This window comes from Lathamus discolor, chromosome 11, assembly GCF_037157495.1.
Source record: "Lathamus discolor isolate bLatDis1 chromosome 11, bLatDis1.hap1, whole genome shotgun sequence".
Classification (NCBI taxonomy): Eukaryota; Metazoa; Chordata; class Aves; order Psittaciformes; family Psittacidae; genus Lathamus; species Lathamus discolor.
In genome coordinates, this window is record NC_088894.1 from 5,075,004 (window position 1) to 5,096,807 (window position 21,804).

General features: G+C 51.0%; 1 protein-coding gene across 2 annotated transcripts; it reads right to left on the bottom strand.

The window, feature by feature from the left end:
* Positions 1-1,209: 1,209 nt before the first annotated feature.
* PKIG (cAMP-dependent protein kinase inhibitor gamma) lies at positions 1,210-18,720 on the bottom strand. 2 transcript variants are annotated; one of them, XM_065691288.1, is made up of 4 exons: positions 18,635-18,720; positions 13,036-13,102; positions 3,238-3,395; positions 1,210-2,139 (listed from the first exon to the last, which is right to left on the bottom strand). In XM_065691288.1, the coding sequence occupies exons 3-4, from the start codon at positions 3,386-3,388 to the stop codon at positions 2,060-2,062; spliced, it is 231 nt and encodes a 76-aa protein (XP_065547360.1). In that variant the 5' UTR covers positions 3,389-3,395; positions 13,036-13,102; positions 18,635-18,720; the 3' UTR covers positions 1,210-2,059. The 2 variants fall into 2 exon arrangements, with proteins under 2 accessions (XP_065547360.1, XP_065547359.1); XM_065691287.1 differs by lacking the exon at positions 18,635-18,720 and adding an exon at positions 18,338-18,606.
* Between the last annotated feature and the right edge of the window lie 3,084 nt (positions 18,721-21,804).

The following is a 21,804-nucleotide window of genomic DNA, read 5'->3' on the forward strand; positions in this document are numbered from 1 at the left end:
GCAAGTCAGGATGTGGCTGGATTAAGCCAGTGCTCTTGGTCTTGGAGCACAATCAGCTGCGGCGGCAGGGCTGGCTCTTTCACTTGCAAGGGGAACCTGATGCCTCTCGCCTGTCCTTTGAGGGTAGATGGCCAACAGGCTAATCACCTGCCTAATATAATCCTGGAACAGATATTTTCTGACCAGGAGAGCTAAGATTAGCCCACATTTGACTGCTGGAGGTCTTGCCTGATGCACAGTCCTTCTGCACCGCCTTTTAGCTTGCTTTGTGTGTGTCAGCATGAGCCAGAAATAGTGTTCAGTGGCAGTGAGGAGAGCTGGAAATGGGGCTTAAAGACCTGACTGTGTGGTCAGCCAAGCACAGGAGCTACCTGCTGTTTTGCCCCTGAGTGTGGGGAAATGGGAGCAGGCTCTTGGCCGCCATCCGGGCACAGAGCTGCAATAGAATCCAGGCAGCTCCGGCAGCCGAGCCGGTTTGCAGCTGCCAAAGCAGCAGATGCAGCTGCTACCTGGCTGCCAAATCCTTGTTTCCTGTGGGGGCTGGAGCCGCGGACAGCTCTGTGCTGGCCCTGTGGCCATCACTTCCTGGAGGCCCACAGACAATTCTCCTTCTGTCTGGCAACCGCTTCTCTGCTTATTTACGGCCTTGTTTTCTCTGATAAATCCCAAACTCGTAACATTCAGTTCTGCCTGAGGCTGTCAGGGTGATGCTTGTCCTTGTGTCACCAGTGGAAAGTATTTCTCAGGCCAGCTTTGCCGTGTGCCTGTGTTTGGCCATAGACCCCAGCCGGGCTATAGCTGTATCCTGCAGCTCTGGCAGGATTGGCTTTGCTGGAGCTGGGTGAAACATAGGGTGAAGACACCTCTTCCCACTGGCACCTCTTCTGCTCGTGTCTGGACCAGTTGGCCAAGTCCTCAGCCAGCCTTTGCTTGGCTATCTGCGGTAGTAATGTGGAGGCACCCATGGGAAAGGTGCTACCTGGCAGCAAAGTTAGGAATGTGGGGGCAGACTTTTAGGATTTTCTGTGCCCAATGTCATCCACTTCCACCTGGGTGCTGCACACCCATGGGGTTTCACAGACCCAAAGAGAAGAGGCTTGTAACACAGCTCCGTATCTCCTTGTGAGGGGAAGTTGGTGTAACCACCCTGAGCTGCCGCTCAATCAGCTACAAGGCAAAATAAAGGAAGAGGAAACATCCAGGCAGAAAAAAACCCACCTTCAGTACTTGAAGGCTGTGTTATTTATTCCAACAACTTATATAGTTTTATCAAACCATCTTTAACACAAAACATGTCTCCTAAAAGAGAGAATGGTGTGAGATCCTACCAGAGATCATCTCAGCTAACAGTTTGCAAAGTTAAGCCTGAATTTCAACAGTCAAACCAGCAAAATGTTTCTCCCCTCCCCTTAACAATATCTCAAAATGCTAAAACCCAAAGGAAAAGATGCCTGTGGCTGGTGCTGCTGGGTCTGTAGGTGGAGCTCATCCACACAGAGCTGTGCTTTGGTCCTTTCCTGATGCTAAGCGGCAGCAGCACAGGTGAGTGGTGCTTGACTTGAAGGCAGAGGGACTGGCTAGGTCCCTTCCCCACTGCCCACCCTGATGAGAGGCCACATGGACAGTCCATTGGCCAGGTCAGGTCTAAGTTACAGATGAGGCTTAGAAAAACCAATAATTACATTTCTAATCTATGGAAACAGAATAAATAATAATCTAAATTTGCAAAGGAGGAAGGTACCTTGGACAGGAAAGTCTGATGTGTTTATTATTACTGAAATCATTTTTTCCCCTAGGGGAAAATTGCAGCTAAGGCATCTTGAGAATGGCTCATAGCACTACAACCACGGCAGTGTTGCTCTAAATCATTAGGGATAGGAGCAGAAGTCTTTTGGAGGTGCCAGTCCTTGTACAGCATCGTGGAGCTCTCTAAACAAAAACAGTTGCAGCAGAGACATTTGACAACTTGCTGTTCCAGGTTGGCTTTTGTCCGCAGATTCAATAGCAAATACTTGTTTAAGATGGCCCTCCTCCTGCCCATCCCACCCCCTGTACACTGTCATGGGGAAGGGCTGTTTTCTTGCCCCTCTGGTCTTGCTCCTGGGTTGTTCTCAGAAGAAGTGGCATCGCTTTGGCTTTCTGCAGAAGGAAGCATTGGGAAGAAAGCACTGTTACACTCTGCTGAGAACACAAGTAGTCAGTAATTGCTATAGCTGATCTTATTCTAACTGCCACCTGAAGACCTATTGCTACCCTTCTCTGGCCAGATGCTTAGAATATTGGTTCTCCCTTCATATTGCTGGAGTACAAACACTTCTCAACACATCTGGTGATGCTGGGAGGGAGCTTTGGGGCAGAGATATGTTCTCCTTGTCTAACTTGTAAGGGCAACTTGCAAGTGCTTCAGGAATGTCTGCCAGACAGCCTGGCAGCTACCTCAGTTGCTCACTGTTATAAGAGCTCCAATTTGTGCTTACTGCGAATGGGTGGATGGACAAATGCTAGTATGGGCATGTTGAAAGAGGTACGGTTGGGAAAATGTGTTTTATGGTGTTTTTATAGTTATAGATGTAGGCTGGAGGAGTAAAAAGAGCAAGAGCAAATCCTGAGTCTGGTCTTTGCAGTGGTGCTGTACGTTTTGCTGCTTATTAGTGGAATCAGAGTGGCTGGTTTGCTTGTGCTCTGAGCAGAGGATTCATGCTTCTTGTAGTCAGTTGGCTGGCATAGACTGAGCAGGCTGCTACCACTGCCATGTTTGGGCTCCTGGGGAAGATCTGGAGATGGCTGGCAGTGTTTAAAATGATTTCTGTTATTTAAAATACTGTGGAACTATTTGAAGGCTGACTCAAAACAAAACAAACCCAACCAGCAAAGAGAAAGCAAACAACAACTTGCCCCACACTTGATTTTTATAAAGCCTTTTTATGTACCTGATGTGTAATTTGCCCTGGGAAGGCTCTTGGTCAGTCCCTGTCTTGTTTAAGCATCAGTGCCTCTACAAACCAACCGAGCAAAGGGCCTTAGCTGGAGTGTGCAGTGCCCATGAACCAGGAACCCTGGGACCATCCCATTCACTCTAAGAGCCCCTCAACCCAGTGAGTCTCCCAGTAAGCATGAAGGCACTGATGCAGCGAGGAATGGGATGTTCCTCTTGAGCATCTGTTTGATGCTCCCAGTGACAGCACTATTCAGCTGCACTGCCATTTCATGCCTTGCCCTTCCAGCCTGTGTGCTCACCTGCTCCTTCAACAGCGAGATCACCGAGGTCCTCGGTCAGCTTGCGCACGCTGACGGTGGTTGCATCTTGGTGGATGTCGTGGACAGCGTTCCTCCGACCGGCCCGATCGCAGGAAATGAAGTCAGTGTACATGCTGGACTCTACCTCCATTGCATTGCTGCGGAGAAAACACAGCTGTGAGGTCAAGGATGCTCAGCAAGCCTCAACTCATGGCTCCCTCCAGGTTATGTTACTCTGTGGAGTTAAGTTACTGCATGAAAAAATAGTCCCTGTAACTCTGCTCCGGTTCCTCTAACAGCAGCTACCAAAATCTCAGATATCAAACCCATCACGTGGGGCAGTGTGTGGGGTGACCCAAGGTGCTGGGTGACACACCGTGTCGGGTGAGGGCAGGTAGGCAAGAAGGATCTGTCCAAGCTGCCTTTACTGGCCCTTGTTCTACCTTCCCATTGCAAAGCAAGGCAGACAAGGCGTTTGCCTCTCCTTTTGAGTTCCTGGCCTTCTTTAAGAGCTGCAAGGTTGCTGGCTAGCAGCTTTTTCCTATGGGAAAACCATTACAGAAAAAGTCCTCCTTTCTCCTCAAAATGCCACGTGATCTTTGAGCAGAGGCCAGATTTGGCTTACTGCATTGGGGGATGGGGTGAGGATCCAGCCTGAATTTGTAATGGGAAATGGTCAGGGCCCTGATGAATATGCAGTGGAAAGCTTGGAGAGCAGGGAAGTATTTTCTCAGTACAGGGCTTTGGATCAGTACTGGCCTCCACTGGTTGCTGGATGTCACTGAGAAAGTGCTGGGCTGTAGTGCTTTCAGATAAGCACTTTAACATGCGAAAATCAGCCCTTCTGTGAGATGTTTGGATCCCTTCACTCCAACCTTGCGTCTGTGCCAAGCACAGAGCACAAAGAAAGGCTCGGAGCGGCCACTTGTCACACGCGAGCTCTGCTGCGAGCCAGCTCTTAGTTCAGTCCTTAAGTTGTTGGGTTTTCACTTTAGCTGGTGCTTTAACTTGCCAGCACGCAGAGCCCAGGGACCTCAGCAGCTTGGGAATGTGTCACGGGCTGCCTGGCTCCAGGCACAGAGCTAGTGAGCACACACTGCCTCTGCACTGGCGACCTGAGGCTCTTGGTTCCTGCTCCTGTTTACTCAGCTTGTTTTTCTACATGAAAGTAAGAGATTAATCTTAGTCTTATCTGCTCACTGTAAAAAATGCCTTTAGCCCTGCTGACGTTGTCAATACTTGAAGGAGGTCCCAGTTAGAAATGCTTGTGTGTAATGAACTTAACTTCTTGTCATTGACTTGCTTTTGTGTCTGGGGGTTAATGACCCACTGAGAAACTTGCTCAGACTCCTGTACAAATGCTTAATATTGATCTTCCTACTCCTGCTTAATATTGATCTTCCTACCAGGGAAATCTTCTGGCAAACCACAAGCCTGGGCAAGAATCGCACTCCTCACTCTATAATCTCCAATGTTATGGCAGTAGAAAGAAGATGCAGGTGAAGATGTAATAGCCAGGATAAAAGAGGTTAAATTTCCCCCATTCCTGAGACTGAGCAGGGTGCAGTAACCTCAAACATGCATAAACCCAGTGTGATATTTCCATAGCGCGAGGAACTCCTCTCTTGGCAGCAGCTCACTGGTGGGATGTGGGGCTTGGTCCCCCCAGTCTTCCCAGGGGAACTTGCTTCTCCAAATCCAGCAAATCTCCTCCCAGGGCTTGGGATCCATCTAGCCCCTGTTAAATGGGTAAAAACTGCAGCCTTTGCCCCAGGAAGAGATCCCAGCTGCTGTTGTTGCTCATCTTCCCTCCTTACTTTCCAGCTGTGCCCTTCCAGCATGAGGCATCCACTCTGGATGCAGCAGGCTTGCTGATCTCAGTGAGCAAAGCACCTTTTCCATCATTCCCAGACAAGTCCTCCTCACAGCTCGTTGGAGCCCAGACCTTCTGTAGCTGCTAGACAGGTGTCATAGGGACTTGGAAGGCTTCCCTAAGAGCTGTCCACAAAAGCCTGGATCCATCTCCACATCCATAAGGTCAGTCCAGGGCTGATATGCTCTGTTCTGGGGGCTGGACCACCTAATTCATAGGCTAGACACCACAAACCGGGACACAGGAGCTGACCAGCCCCTGGGATACAGCATTTTCCCAGTGTCCCTCGATGTAGCTGCCAACAGCAGATGTGCTCAGCTGCAGGTGCATTGTGCCAAGTGACTAAATGGCCCATCATGCGGAAAAAGGATGGGATCGTAATTAAAAGCAGGACCCAAGTGTGCAGAAGCAGGTCCTACTCGGGCCGGTTTGGGTTCCAAACTCGGTGGCCAGGAGATGGCGTGTGTGATTCATTTATTTCCATGGCTGGGAAGGTTCCCGCCTTTGGTTCTCCATGGAAAGAGCAGGAGAGGGGCGGATTTACGAGCGAAGCTCACAGCTGTGTGCAGCTCCTTAGGATTTTCAAGGTGGCGGCTCTCAAAAGCCTTGAAGCCAGATCCCTTCTGCTGGCAGAGACACTCCAGCCTCTGCTTCCAGGAAGCTGTTGGACCGAGGAGGTGATGGGAGCGGTGGCCTCAGTTTTTGATAGAAAAACCTCATTTTGCACAGAGCATTTCCACATTCCCAGGCAGTTCAGTGGGATTTTAGTCAGTGGAAACATCTTTTAACATCTGCCAGGGACAAGAAAGGAACCACCTTCCCTCTTGCCCACGTAGACCTGAAACTGCATCACCATGGGCCGTCATTTAGTGGTGGCAGGGGGTGCAAAGGGGTGCATCACCCAGTGGCTCCCCACCTTTGATTTTCATGCTCCTTTGGGCCAGCAGGAGGGAATGATGTGCCAGCTCTTGCCAGGCCTTGTGAGAATAAGCCAGCAAGCACACAAACACTGCACAAAGGTTGCCAGGGCACTTCAAAGAGGTGATTCAGCTTGTCCCCAGAGGGTCATTTCCTGTCTCCCTTTCCTCCTTGCTGTTGACGGCAACAGAAACAGTCCCTGTGCCCTTGGTGCGGGTGCCAGCCGGCGGGGACGGGGCAGGGGATGCACGGCATGGTGACAAAGGCCATTGGCACGGGGCTGCGACCTGCTGCACGTTCCTCAAAGAGCTTTTCTGTGCTGCTTGGAGGGAGGCTGTGCCCCCTTCGCCGTGGGAACACGGGGCTGCCTGTCAAGGGCAGCTGGCCACAAGCAAGGAAGCCCCTTGCAAGCTGCGATAGCCACCAGACATCCCCAGAGCCTGCTCCTGTGCCCCCCCCCCCAAAATAACCTGTGCCCCTCTCAGACTCACTGACAAGCCTGCATTTAATTCCCGTTTCCCACCTTGCCTGCTTTTCCGCAGCACAGATCTCGGGCACTGCAAGCAAAGTTATCGCAAATAATGCAAGAGTGGCCTGGAACAACACAAATGACCTGGAAACACCATGGACACGTTAAGCTCAGCGCAGGGCCGAACGCCTGCAGAGAGAACACAAGCCCTGTGACCCAAGCCAGCAGCCAGGGCCTGACTCCAGGGGATCGGATGGATGTTACAGTCACACCCAGCCCCAGATTCCAGTTTCAAGGAAACCCTTTGCACGATGCTACATCTGTCCCTTGTCTAGGTTAAACTGTAAGCTTTTTATGGCTAGGAAGGGCTATTTTTGGACTCTGTATCGATGGTGGCTATCCGCAGGCTGTGCTGAATCCAGCCGGCTCCCCCTCCACCGCATGCTTTGCTGCTTTCTGCTCTGCCTCTCTTACCTCTTGCTTTCCTCTTTACCTAACTCGCCGTTGCAGTCACTGCAAGGGGTCTCTGCGTGAGAGGAAGCCTTGTCCATCTGCACGTGGCGTCTGTCACACGTTTGGGCATAGGGCAGGTTAATCCCCTGCTCAGACATTTGTGGCACAGCAACCTGGGCTGCTGTGAGGAAGGTGCCAAGGTTAAACACAGCAATGGCTCCTGGCTTAACTAAGCCTGGGTCACCTCCCTGCCTTCCTTTAGAGGCCTCCGTGCCCCGGGGGCTGAGCAGGGGCTGCTGCTCCGCTGGGACACCCGCCCAAGGAGGGGACCTGCCCCTCGGCCCCTGCAGGGGCCACAGCAGATCCCGAGGGCACCCTCGTCCCGGGGCAGCGGCCCCACACACATGTCCTGGGTGCTGCTGCCGGCTGCGGCCCTGCGCCTGCCCGGTGCCAGAGGCCGTTGGGGCCAACCGCTGCGGGGTCTGCCTGGAGGTCCTGGAGTCACAGAATCATGTATGTACAGAACCACGGGGTCAGCCGGCATGGAGCGGAGCTTAAAGCTCATCCAGTCCAACCTCTGCCGCAGCGCTGCCAAGGCCGCCACTGCCCATGGCACTGAGGGCCTCGTCTACACAGGTTTTGAACCCCTCCATGGCCAGTGCCTGCAGCCCTGCCCTGGGCAGCCTGTTCCAATGCCTGAGCACCCTTTGCGAAGGAATTGTTCCTCAGCTCCATCTAAACCTGCCCTGGTGCAGCTTGGGGCCATTTCTTCTTGTCCCATCCCTTGTTCCTTGGGAGCAGAGCCCAGCCCCTCCTGGCTCCATCCTCCTGTCAGGCACTTGTAGGGAGCGATCAGGTCCCCCCTGAGCCTTCTCTTCTCCATCTGAAACCCCCAGGTCCCTCAGCCGCTCCCCATCACACTTGTGCTCCAGGCCCTGCACCAGCTCCACTGCCCGTCTCCAGCCCTGCTCCAGCCCCTCAATGTCCCTCCTGTGGTGAGGGGCCCAGAACTGAACACAGGATTTGAGGTGCAGCCTCACCAGTGCCCAGTGCAGGGGGACAAGCACTGCCCCGGCCCTGCTGCCGCACTGGTGCTGGTACAGGCCAGGATGTTATTGCCCTTCGTGGCCCCTCTGTCCCACTGCCTACTCAGGGACATGCTTTCCCATTTTCTTCGTGTCACACCACAGGATCTAACGCTGTTCTTTGGTCCCCAAACTTCTGCAGTCGGAAAGACACGAATCCAAGCTAATCCTTGCTGTGTTTCTGCAGTAAAATGTCAAAGTTCTGCCACTGAACAGGGATGTGACCCCCTCTTTTGCTCATGCATCGCATCCCTCTTCTCTCCCCTTCACTGCCAGCCTGCAGAGACCAAGGCATGAAGCCATACAGTTTGCCTTCAAGCTCTCCCTCCGCATTGTGCACTGCCCCTTGCCCTTTCATTCCAGGCTACAGTGACTATTATTAGCCCTCTCCTGCTGGGGCCGGATCCATAACAACAGCAAAACACACTCAGCAGCCCTGCTGGGCTTTTGAAATATTTACAGTGTAAGATGGTTTACTGCAGAGGGGGGCCTGGTAGAGCACGGAGACGGGAGCACCGGGATTTCTGTGCTCCCTGTGGCTCTGCTGCGAGGTTTCCTGCTGCGAGAGTCACATCCAGTGAGGAGGGCAAAAAAATCCCACAGGGCTGAAGCCAGCACTTGAGGTCAGGGGGTTTCCACCAACTCTCTGACAACTTCCAGCTGGAATTCCAGCAGATTTTCCACTGGGTCTTGTCTGGGAACATGAACGAGCGGTTGCACATCAAAGGAGGAGGGCTCTGAAATGGTGTTATCAGGGTTACAGTGTATTTTTAGACCTGTGCTCATGCCTTAAACGCCTAGCTATTGCTCATGACCCCCATGCACTAGAGCTTAGATCCACACCAGAACATGAAGATGGAGTTGTTCTGTTGGGAGCCCAGTCTGGTAGTGGCTACATAAGCAACAAGTATTGTTAATGCTGGTGAGAGGGTCTGCATCAGGCATGGAGCTTTCCTGCTGGGTCTGTGTTCCCCAAAATGTGGTGGGAATGGGTCTTGTTGGCTGGAATTGCTGTGCCCCAAACTGCTGAGCCCCAGCTTCCCGTCTGGGTGAGGAAACAGGCAGGACTATGGCAGCAGCCTGATCTCCTACCAGAGCATGTGTGCCCATCTCATGTGCTGAGCAACTTCTTTCCAAGGGAGAATAGCATGGAAAAGCCTCACCACACTTCAGTGGTGAAGAGATGTCAAGGCTGGCTATGGCACGTGGCATTTTTGGAAGGCTTTTGCTGTGGGATTCCTTGTAATAACTCTGCACCCTCTGGCTCTTCTGCTAAATACAGTTAATTCAGCCAGTGCAGACATCACAGCATCTCCAGCCACTGCAGTGGTTTTGGAGGTACAGAGCTTCCAGGGCTCTCTAAGACTTAGTGGAAAATTGTAATTCATAGAGGGGGAGAGCAGATAAAACAGTGGGACTGAGGCTCTGTGTCCATAAACAGATCCCTGCTTTTACAGTATAAAGGTCGCTTAATGCCCGTACAACTGGTAGCTAATTGCCTAGCCTCAGTTTAAGATTAGGCTTCGACTGATCCCTCTACTTCACAAACCTTGCGTTTAGCTTTACCAAGCACCCCAAACATCCTCCCCTCCCTCCTGGCCTTTAGCACATCCCTAGGGACCCTCGCTGCAGTGTTTCTGCTGTCCCAAGGCACCTCTTGCTGCCCCACATCCTCCCAGCAGCGCCCTGCTCCAGGCTGATATAAGATGCTCCAGCCGGATTTCAAAATCATGGCTGACCCTTGGCACTGGGATAGGGTGAGTCCTTGCGTGTGCTGCTGAAGTCCCCAGGGGAGAGGGGAAGGCTTGGGGAGGAATGGGGGAGGTGGAGGGGATTGCTCAGCACCACCAGCATCCTGTTAGCGTCAGGATGTGTAGGAGGGAGCTGTCTGTCCATCCATCCGTCTGTCCACCAGGATGGCAGCCCAGTGCCATGCAGCCCTGCCTGTCTGCATCCCCATGCCTGGAGCAGGCAGGACATGGGGCATGGGTGCTGAGCATCCGCTCCAATAATCCTCTGCCACAGGAGGAATCATGATTTGCCTTGGCAACCAGGGTGTGATGGAGCTCTCTGCTCCTCCCTCCCCTCAGCACCAAGCCTCAGCTGCAGCTTAAGCCTCTTCTGCAGCTTCTCAGTGAGTTGATTAATGGAAATAATTGGTCTCTTCATGCATCTGCAGACAGTTGCCGTGACAGCAGTTGTATTTTTGTTTTGCTCCCAGGTTGAGCTTGTTTTTCACATCCCACAGCTCTGAGGTGCTAATAAATCAGGGCACTCCATTCTGCCCCCCCTTCCGAAGGACATACATCCCTCCAAGGGATGGGGTGGCACAGTGGGATAAGGCATGCTCAGGACACAGAAAACTGGCACCTTTCTGCTCCCCATTTATCACCCCCTCAGGCTCACACTGCCTGGACGCTGTGTTCTCTGTCCAGCAGAGAGCAGCCAGCCAAACCCCTTGTGGTCACTCAGCATGGCCACAAGCACCCATCACCTTATGAGCCAGCACCCTCTGTCCCCTGCGGAGCCCCTTTCAAAGCTGTAAGGAGTATGAGGCTACAAGTCCCTTCTCCATTAGTTTTATTTTCTCCCAGCTTTTTATTTAACTGCCTTTGCCAGTTTCTTTTTACATGAACAAAACCAACAACCGTGTGGAGGATCTGCTGATGCCTGAACTTACGAAGCAGACAAACCACAAACCAGTCACTTTAAACCCTTCAGCTGCAAAAGCCCCACAGCTGCTGTTGCAGGCATGTGCCAGGAAGACCCATGTATTGTCCCTGCTTGTGATATGCAGCCACCTCATCACAGCCAGGCCACGGGATGGATTCCTTTGCAAAGGGGATCCCCTTCACATTTGGGTTCCCTGCCCTCCCCAGAATAATTCAGGAAGAAAAGTCCCTGCTGGATTTCATTTCAAGCCTAGAAACTCCCTGGTGGTCCCATAGCTTTCCTGATCACACCAACACACTGTGAACACCACCTGCTCAAACCCTGCTTTAATTCCTGGCCCAGGAATGCTTATCCCTGACATCTTCCAGGCTTCCCTGGGCAAGAAGAAACCAAGTAACTGCAGAGGAGATGCAGCTGGGGGCATTTTCTAGCAGAGCTGCCCTTGTCAGTACAAAAGGAAGGTGAAATGATAGCAGGTCTTGATGGGATAGCTGTTTCTGGCTGGAGGAAGTGCTTTCTACAAGGGCAGAGGTAAGAAAGGATGGGTCTTTATTTTTATGTCTAGCAGGAAAAAGAGCAGTTTTGTCCAGCTTCTGTTTGTAATTGGAGGTGTGGAGCTCTGCTGCTGTGTGAAAGCAGTGCTCACGTAGCTGGGGAGAGAGCTTAGCTTGGAGGAGGTGTTGTGCAGGCTGTAACTATGCAGTTTTGGCTGCTGCTAGTTGAGGGGGCTCTGCTCAGCACAGAGTGCGTGAAGCTGAGAGCCACCTGCCTTTGCTCTTCCTCATTCAGGCTTGCACAATCCCATCGGAACTCACACCCAGCATCCAAAGGGTCCCTCTGCCCCTATGTGGTATAAGGCGCTGAGTGAGAAGGTGTGAGAGCCCTGGCAGTTCCCAGCAGTGCCTAAAAATAGCCAGGGCAACTCTTTAAGAGCATCAGTGTGTAATGACGCTGATTAGCAAAACCAGGCTCAGCTCTGCTCCTTGTAGCTGCCTGCCCTGTCCACACACCCCACTGCACAGAAGAAATCCACCAGCAGGACTCCCACCCCAGGGGCTGGGAAGGGTAGAATAGGGGTAAAATCTGTCTTTGAGAGCTGTGAGAAGGATTGGATGGAGGGAATGCTGCTATTGGTGCTTTATGTATGATAGAAAAGGAAAGTGTAGGAGTTAAAAACAGCTGGCAGTGAGAGGTGGCTGAGCTAAGCCCTTTCAGTTGTTACCCACTGAAATCTGGAGTCTCTGGCTGTGCTACCTGGCTGGGAGCTCCACCTGGGCAGAGAAAGCGCTGCTGGCCTGCACACTCCCTTCTCTGAGTATTTCTGTGATGGGTGGAGAATTTTTGCACATCTAGTTCAGGTGACAGCAGCTTCTGATCCTTTCTGCAGGCAGGGTAAATCTGCCTACAGAAGTTACCAGGGATGTGACATTTAGACATGAATTGAAGCGGTGCTCGAGACATGCCTGTAAGATTACACTGGGGATGCTCAGTGATCATTGCAAATTATACTGTCAGAAAAGGGTCCTGAGGAAACAAACTGCCAACTATTTTATGGTCCACTGAAATGCAGCCCGGGTGTAGAAGAACATGGGCTCCCTAGCATACATGGGAAAGGTGCTGGATACAAGGTATGAATTGCCCTGCGAGACATGTAGGAGGAATGTCTACATGCACCAGAGTCCTGAGGTCCTGTATGGTCACATCTGCAAACAATATGACTGTGGCAGCTCCAAATAAGGGAATACTCAGTGCAGGAATAAGAGAAAGCCGTGAAATGATCTGAGGACTGAGGAGATGCTCTCGGGGCAGGGGCCATGGCAGTGAGACCATGGAAAGGACCATGAGCTGGTGGATCTGCCACTTACACAAGCGCCACAGGAGGTCAAGCTTTGGGGGTTCTGTGGATCTGCCTGGGCTGACTCTACATGCACAGGAAAACCTCGCTTACATGGTTATTCACAGGGGAAAAAGCCATTCTCATGTGAAACACGCAGGCAGGATTCGCATACCACATCCTCATCGCTGGCAGGGGAGAGGCTGTGCAGCACTGCTTGCACAAGGGACTGCCTGTAGAGTCAGTGTTGGAACAGGGCTTGGGACAAGTACATGGTTGTAAGTGTGGAATATACAGCAGGAAAGTCATTACAGCAGAATTGTTGATATTCCCCCCACACACACCTTGTAACAGCTTTCTAGCATCTAGGAATTGAGAGTACAGAGGGAGGTCAAATGACCCTATGAAACAAGAAGGAAAATAACCCCATTCCTGTTTATGTAATATCTCCCTGTGAGTACAAGTTATATCAGTCCATAGTGTGAATTCCTACCTGATTTAGTTGACTTTCCTTCTGGACATGACTTCAAATGAGTTTCATACACAGGATGTAGCAACTTCTGGGGAAGGAAAAGAAAATGAGCATAAGAAAAACAGTTATCTGTGCTTTTGTTGGGAAGCATAAAGCTCAGCTGCTTTTCCCACTGCCTGTGACTGGGACAGCAAAAGGGACATGGGGTTCGACAGAGCTCAGTCTGAGCCTGTCTTGGTCAGCATGGAGACACTGAAGGGCTGCAGATGGTGGTGGTTGTATGGCCCCTTCTCAGGAGGTTTTGTGCTATTAAAGATGTGGCCTGCTGTGTCTGAAAGCAAGGGAAGTGCAGCCAGGGCCTGGCTTCACAGAGAAGTTCTCTTTGGTTTTGCTTCTGCTTTTGTTGACCTCCTGTAGGTGTGCTGGGGAGAACTGCAGCAACTTGTGTTTCTTGACCTGCACCGTGGAGGGACCCTAGGGCTGCCTTGAGGGTATAAATGAATGTTGGTTTGCAGCTCCACTGCCCTTTAAAGAAGTGAAACTTCCAAATCAGGCTCTGAAGCAAAAGGGGAAGTTTGATCCGGTGCTTTGGGTTGCCTTGCTGGGTCCTCGGGTTTCTCTGCTGTTTGTGCACAGCTGTGCCTTCTCCTGTTGTCCCCAAGTCCCACTCAAAGCCATTTCCTCTGTGGCCTTAACATCTGTGGGTGCATTGCAATCTCCTGACCTGCAGAGCCCAGCCAACAAGACACTTGCTTATTTTAGCAGCTGTTTCAGCTTTCAGGCTTTTTGGAACATCATGGACTGTGCTTTTTTCACTTTATCCCAGGGACAAATATCAGCAGAACAGAAAGCAAGAGATAAACCATTTAACCATGTAAGCAGTAGCTCACCCAGCAATTCATGTCTGGTCCATCTGGGTTGAGTGCTGCTCTGACTGGAACTATTCCCCATCATTTTCCAATGCATGACAGATCTACAGCCTTTGTTTTTATGACCCACTTTTTAAACTCCCAAGTTATGGAGCTGACTGCTTGCTGGCTCTGGCCCTGCTTCAAGGACGGGGCACTTGCTGCTTTCTGTTTGCCCATCTGTTAAATGGAGCTATTAATACTTGCTCCCCTTGCTAGATGCTTCAAATATTTGTAAAGCACTTTCAGAGCTGCAGATGACAGGTTTACAGAAGTGGAAAATACTAATTATGATCCTGACAGGAGCCAAACAAAGGCACAGGGATTTAACAATACGCTTTTGTTAGTGTTTACCCCACTTACAGTGAGGTGCTTACTGGAAAACACTGGACCGGAAAAGAAACAGTATTCTCACAACACTGGGAATATACATCACCCCTTCAGGGCACCCAGCAAGCAAACAAAAGCAGGAAGGAAGAAAGCAAGGCAACTTTGGAAATCCATGAGTATTTTCCTCCTTTGCCTTCCTTCCTTGCTGTGGCTCCTGTGTTCTGCAGCCCAAACAGTTAAACCTCCAGCGCTTCAGATGTGTTGCAAAATATCTCCAAATACGTGGCCTGCTGCCAAGAGAGGCTTGAGGCAAATTGGAGCAATGATGCTCTGAGGTAGAAGTTATCACTGAGCAGCCCTCTTCCTGATGGGATGTGGGAGGAAACCCCCATTTTCTCTGTCTTTCAAAAGAAGAGCTGAGTTTTGGAGACAGAAATTCTTCAGGAACTGATACTGGCTTTCCAGCCCTACAGCCCTGGCTCTGACCAGATGTTTCTTCCCACAGCCTTTGCTTGGGGATTTGGAATCTTCAAATCTGAAACTGTGCCCCTTGCTCTATCCCTAAAAGTTCAACCTCTTCTGGCTCGTGCAGTCCTGGGGCAATGGGCAGAGCTCTGAAGGCCCACTGTGCAAAGGCCAGCCAATATCCCACACAGAGTTCAGGGATTTAAGGGTGGTGGATTAACCCATGCAGTGTGACTAAGGATGGGCTAAAGCAACTTGTTAAGGAAATCTTGTAAAGTGTTCTTTATCTAGTTCTGTAGTCCATCAAGGTAGCATGGATTACTTTGAGATCCCTGTGGAAATGTTCATTGGATAGCTATGCATCCCTACCCCATGGTATCACAGAGTTACCTAAAAGGGACAAACGCCCAAAACAAACTCAATGCTCTCAGCATGGCTTCAAAATTAATTTAGCATGACTTCAAAATGAATATATGCTCACAAAAAAGCCCTCCAGAATACTTCTTGGCAGAATTCAGCATTATTCTACACAACAGCTGCTCTGGTGCTGCTTATGATCCAAAGAGGAAATCCTTTCTGTTTTCAAGCAAGGTGATGGCAGAAGGGATAAGGCTGTTCTCATCTCTTGATTCCTGGGTAAACAAGAGGCTGGACCCATCACTGACCAGAACAGGAGCCCTGTTCTCCCACAACAGACTGAGGCTGCCTCATTTGGTGCCTTGTCCCCAGCATCCTTGGCCTCAGAGGTACAAAAAACCTTGTAATTGTAGTGGAATGTTTTTCGTAAGTCACTAGTTACTCGGAACCAGGAGGTTTTATAATCCTTAAAATGCAATATCCTCTTAATCATACCCAGGATTGTTTTGTTACCAAGATAACTACTCGATATCCATCAAACTGCCTTCTGAGCTCTCAGTTTCAGTATCTCGAGACAAGGAGCACCGCAGATGAATTGCGCTTAGAGGAAGCAGTAATTCCAACGAAGTCAATGACGCTCCAGTGGGGATATGTTTGGCTCATTACATCATCGCAAGTATCAACAGAAGTTGCCATTGTGGTGCTCACTGGGGAGTTCTTGAGGCAGCGGCTTGACTGGCAAAGTGCCTGCATGAAAGCTGGGGTGGAGATGCTGTGCAGAGAGCACCGGGGCTGTGCTGGGAAGGAAGCATTTGGGACCTTGCCATGTGAACCAGAAAGGGGTGTGTAAAGTATGTATCACCGCAGGTTTGAAGGGAATGAGGATTCTGACAGAGGGGAATAGGTGGTTCATAGGCCAGCTGCTGGTTTTCCTGCTCATGCTGTGTGTGCCAGCTGAGTCCTGGTGCAATGTCTTGGCTTCTCCAACTGCTGTTGTGACAAAGTCCACCCAAGAGCTGAACACTCCCTTCTCCCTGGCTGGTGCTGGGAAGCTCTGGGAGCAGCTTCCTTTTTGGCTTGTGTTTTCCTAGTGGTGGGCTAGAGACAACTAGAAGTATGGGGGTTTTCCCCCTTTCATTATCTCTAAAATAGGTACTGGAATGGAAAAGGTGTTTTCTGGATCAGTCCATATATACAGCTTTGGTGATGCTAAGGGAACCCTTGGGAGTGTGGAGAAACAATTGCAATGTGAAAATGGGAGAGACCCAAATGTGGTGGCATAAAATGGCAAACAAAAGGCTCTGAAGCTTCTGCTGCTCCTTATGGAACTGTAGATTCCTCTGATTCTGCCACAGACCTGCATGAGCCCAGGAAAATCATCTGCTCTGTGTGTAGCCCATGTAAAGTAGGAACAATGCTGGTATTTGGTTGCCCAGACAGGCTGTAGGGTTTAATGCACAGCAGTATGCTGCAGGCTCTGAAATGTGGGAGATCAGGAATTGTTAGCACCTTGGAAAATGTTTCCCATAATTATTTTGGGTGGCAGGGTTGTGTGTGCCTGTGGGTATTCCTCTGAGTGGCCTCAAAAGTAGATTTACTTTTCTTCAGAAAAAAAGAGGATAAAGGAAAAAAGCAAAACTGCACATTGTAGATCACTCTGTGCCTGTGCAGAGCCTCAGAATCAGCCACTGGGTACAGAAATGCCAGTGGTTGGAAGATGCATGGCTATGAACACTCTTGGGTTTTCATCTCTTCATGACCAAGCTGCCTACACTGGGAGCCTATGTGCTATATTTAATGGTCTCCAATTCTCTGAGGAATCAGTCTGCACTCTCTGGAAAGCATCCCTAAAAATTCTAGCATTGGGTACTCGTACATCCATGTGGAACAATGTCTGCAGGACTCAACTCCCTGTTCTCTCCTTGAGGTATGCTAAGCACTACTGGTGCATCCATGTTTGTGACTGGCCATTTAACCTGCATCTATGCCATAAATGAATGCAGCCATTGAGGATCTTCTTTGCCAAATACTATTCCTCACAGGAGTGGAAACCTGACAGTTTCTCCGTTGGGTGGCTTTGCATTAGCACTGTGGCCCTTTCCAGCCAAAAGTCTCCAAAGCCAAGGTCTGCTCCCAAGCCAAGCACATTGGCCTCACTGCCAACAAGCAGCTCAGGTCTGAGGGTCTCTGCCACCCGGTCAAGCCATCCCTGCTCCGCGAGTCTCCTCTCACCTTTGTGCTGCTGCAGCATCCCTGCTGCATTTGACCCAGTGTGGCCCCCTCCCTGTCTGAGCCACCAGCCCAGCCACCCAGGGCATTGCTGCTGGGTTCACAGCTATACTTGGCTCTACAGAACCATTTACCCCATCCAGGCAAAAGGAAACGTTTCCCAAACACCCCTTTGGGGCCAAGGCATTACATGCATGTGAAAGCTCAGCACTGCGGCTCGCTACCAGCTGCTTAGGGGAATCCAGAGAAAGGAGAGAAAGGCACCAGCTCCGAGGTGGAGGAATTTGCAAAGCCTCCTGAGAATACCACCACACAGCAGTTCTTTTTTTATCCCAAGTCTTTGCCTTTTGAAACATTTGCTTGGAAAGCTGGATGCCAGCGCGTCTCCGAGCCTGCTCCTGCTGCCACTCTCACTTGTGCTTGCAGTTCGACGGGGAGCCCTGCAGCTCCCGAAGGCATACGGATGGATTCACACCACTGCCCCACGCAGACAGCATGCTGGGTGCCTGCCCCACAAGCTGGCATCTACTCCCCTGCAAGCACAGAGCCACCCCGGCGCTCTAAGGGATTCCCTCCAGGAGCTGCTCAGAATAAATGGACACAAGTCAGAAACGAGGCCAGAAATCCCCACGGGGATCACTGATCCACGCGGTCCTTTGTGCTTTCCAACTGCCAAGCCTGCTCTCCCTGCTACTCCTTCGCAGCAAGTCCTGAACTGCACGATTTTCCGAGTGAAACAGCAGCCACCTCCCTGCCATCAGCCTACAAACCGCTTCTCCCAACCACAGAGAATCCAGGATGCAGCTTAGTTTTTCAGCCCAGGGTCTGTGGGCAGCAGAAATCTCGCCGCTCACAGCCGGCGTGGTGAAAGTTAACTAAACAAATTCCCCCTTTGTAACGGGACTCCAGCTCCCACGTTAGGGCGGCAGGAGAGCAGCCCCTTGCTGTGCTGCCCAACAGGTCTGCTGGCCACCAACCACCCCAGCCCATCGCCAGCCCCACGCGCCCGCAGCAGCACACACAGCCCTACTTACAGCCACCCGGCTCCCGCTGCTTCTCGAATCCCAAGTTACGTGGCCTCGCTGCTGAGGAAGAGCCGGAGGCTGGATCTCACCCTCCCAGTGTCCCTGCCCACCGAGGCGAGCAGCCAAGCTGGCCGGGGGAGTCACAGCCAGTTTCAGACTTGCAGTTTCCTTCTACTGGGAGCTGCTAAATGAAGTTGCACTTCTGGGGCCAAGGGGCGTGTTTTTCTCCTCTCCAGAGTCAGTCCCTGCCTGCTGTAATCCAATGCTCATTCTGATGATGTCAAGCAGCTACCGCTCGGCTCCTACCTTACACCGGCAGGAGGGATCTGTTTCCTCTTCGCAGCGATCTTTGTTTAGCTTCGCCTTGTAACCCCATCTCCTGGCAGCTGCATGTGCCCGAACATCCTTCCTCCAATGCTGGGTGCTGAGGCTTTTTCTGCAGGGTGCTTCCTCCCGCCCGCTGCTTCCACAGCCTTCTCTGGTGCATCACTCAGATATGTGTCCCCACTACATCCCACCGTTCACCATTCCCATCAGGGCCCGGCCAAAGGCACCACCATCCCACCCCATGCAGCCCCTGGGCTAGTTTACCAGGTATAGCACTGGAAGGTGCCTCCCAAGAAAAAAATAGCTTTGTATCTTTTTAGAGCTCCTTTTGCTCCACTGACTCCCATGGGGTAAAAGCCAAGCTCATCTGTCCCTGGGTGCCACCCGTATTTGGGGGGAAATGCTGAGCTGGTGACAGGTCCCAGGAAGGTGTTTAGGGCAGTCAGTACTGCATATCAAGCATATACCTTTGTGTCTGCCCTGCTCACAGCATGGGAGCTCTCAGCAAGCTCAGGGCCAACACAGAAGAGGAAGTTTTGGCTGTCCTCGGTGTCACAGGGGCTCAGGAATGGTGGTGACACCTCTCTGTGTCACATCAGCCTTAGACACCCCAAAAGGTGGCAGAACCCAAAAGAACAGGCTGGCTGCAGTGCCAGGCCTCTGTCCTCCCAACCCCACCAGTGTGGTGAGAAGGTGTATAAGCACACAGGGTGTGCATACTGCTGCCTGAACACATGCACTAGTACAGAGCTCGATAGTGCTGATTGCTTTACTTAAGGGAGTGAAAGACTTGCTCTAAGGAACACTTGGATCCTCAGCCTTGTAAGAGGGAGAAGTGGCATCATTCAATCAGAGAGCACAAAGAGTGTTTGCCAAGGACCTGCTCCAGTCCCTGCTTCAGATAGATGTGCTTTTATTTTAGGTTGTGTTCAAAGTGAGCAGTGTGAGCCAGGAGGACTTGGCTATCCCAACCCACGTCTTGCTGAGCACCAGACACACAAAAGTGGCATCTCTGCCATCCTGCAGCTCTCCCATGACAGATGAGCCCCATTCACTGCTGGTGAGGGGTACCAGCCTGTCCTCCTGCCCTGGCACTGGATGTGGAGACCTGCTCCATCTCTGCTGGCCTCACTGCCTCCACCCAGGATCTCTGTGTGTGCCTGAAAGCATGCTGTTTGCCATGACAGATACCCACACCCCTGCCATTGCACACAGGAAGAGATAAAAACACCAACAGAAGCAGCAGGCAGTGCAGGAAATACTCTGATAACAATACCGAGGCATGGAGGAAGGGGGACAGACCTCAATGGAGCAAACCCTACCTGTGCTCAGTGCATCCCCAAACTGACTTCACGTAGCTCTGCCTCCTGGTTCAGCTCGATTTTATTTCAAAGCCAGCTCTAGGAAGCCAGTTTGATATTCTGAGATGTATCATTTGGCAGAAAGTCATCCTCTCCAGTGCTTTTGAGTCACATTTTACTACTTACCCAGAAGTAAGTAGTAACTTACTTTCGTCCTGCCTGTGTTCATGAGATGCCACAAGGGGGGTAGGCTCTACCGAGCTGTGCCAAGGGGCCAGTACAGCTTCAGGAGAGTGCTATGCTGGCTTGGCCACAGCTGCAGTTTTCTCTTTACTCCAGCTTGTATTTGAAAGGAATCCAGGCTAGAGCTTTACACTAATGCCACGACTGTGGGGTTTGAAGGCCAAATCTGGTAAAGATGCAAATGGTACATCAGCAGCCCAGTCATTTTCTTGGCAGCGTGCGGCCAGCACCATTCCAACGCAGGCAATATATAGCAATGGCAACTACAGAGCACTTTGGAAAGCTGGGAGCACAGTGTATGTGCTTTTAAAATAAGATGTCTTGTCTCACTCAAACCTCTCAATCCTGTGTGTCTGGTCCTGGGAACAAGCTCCCCAAGCATCCATCAAAGAGTCCATCCTCCTCTCATGTCCTTCCAGTGACCTCCTCATCCAGTACCATCCCTTACAAGGAGTGGTCAAATGTTTTCCATCGGAACTCTTTTTAAGTAAAAAATGCAGTTTGAGATTTTCTTCAGAGCTTTTCTTTTTTTCTTCTTTCCCAGGGGAAAAAAGAAAATAATCCTAAGATGACAAAAAGCTTGCCTGAAATCTTAATGCATTAAGATTAAATGAAAGTTGATGTTATCCTCTAGAAATCCATCTGAACTTCTAGCTCATTCTCAGGTTCACCATCTCATATCCTATTGCTTCAAAAGCTACAAGATGTTCACCCAGAGGTGTGGGTTAGAAATCAATGCAGTCCTTATCTTGCTATAGTGAGAAGATGTTACAGCTGCCTGGGATGGCATGCTGCATGTGATGGATAGTGTTACTGCCTTGAGCCATCTGATTCAGCTGAATTGACAATCAGCATTTATTTCACGAACACACTTGTCTTTGGTGAGGATTTTGCTGCCTGTTGCATCCATCTGCATTATACTGGGCTGTCCTATGTGGTCTGGGACTGGTGATAACAACATTTGCCACTCTGGACAACAGGAGGTTTGGCTCTGCTCTGTTGGTGGCTGCTGCTGTTGATGAGGCAGTTGGTCTGCAGAGAACTGTGGCTTTTTTTCTTAGCTCTGCCTCACAGAGTGGGCTGTAGAGAGCAACACCCAAGGGAAGAGACGGTCCTGCAGCCTGCGCTGCAGGTGTGACATTCACTGCTCTGGGGCAGCGCAGGGCAAAAGAGCACGGCACAAGGAAGAAAAAGAAGCTTTCCCTTAGGGTGAGTGTCAGCCTTTAGCTGGAGGAGGGACACAGTCAGAGCAGCCTCACAGGCCAAGTGTCAAAATGAGGTGAGAGCATCCCTGAGGATGCTAACATGAAGAAACTGACCCCCCAGCAGTGCTGCAGTGCAACAGAACCCACCAACACAAAGGATGCTCTTGGGAAGCTCCAAAGCCCAAGGAGACAAGCTGTCACTTCAGAAGGATCTGACCTGCCTCTGACCTGACTGTTGTTGCAGCCTGAGCCTCACTTCCCTTAGAAGCTTGTGCTGCCAGCACACTGCAATCGCCCGCTGATTTCGCATGAAGCCTCCTCACGTAAAAGCAGCTTCCCGCTGCATTTCCCAGGCATTGAGCTCTCCGTGTCATTTGATGTCATCAAGATTGCAAGGAAA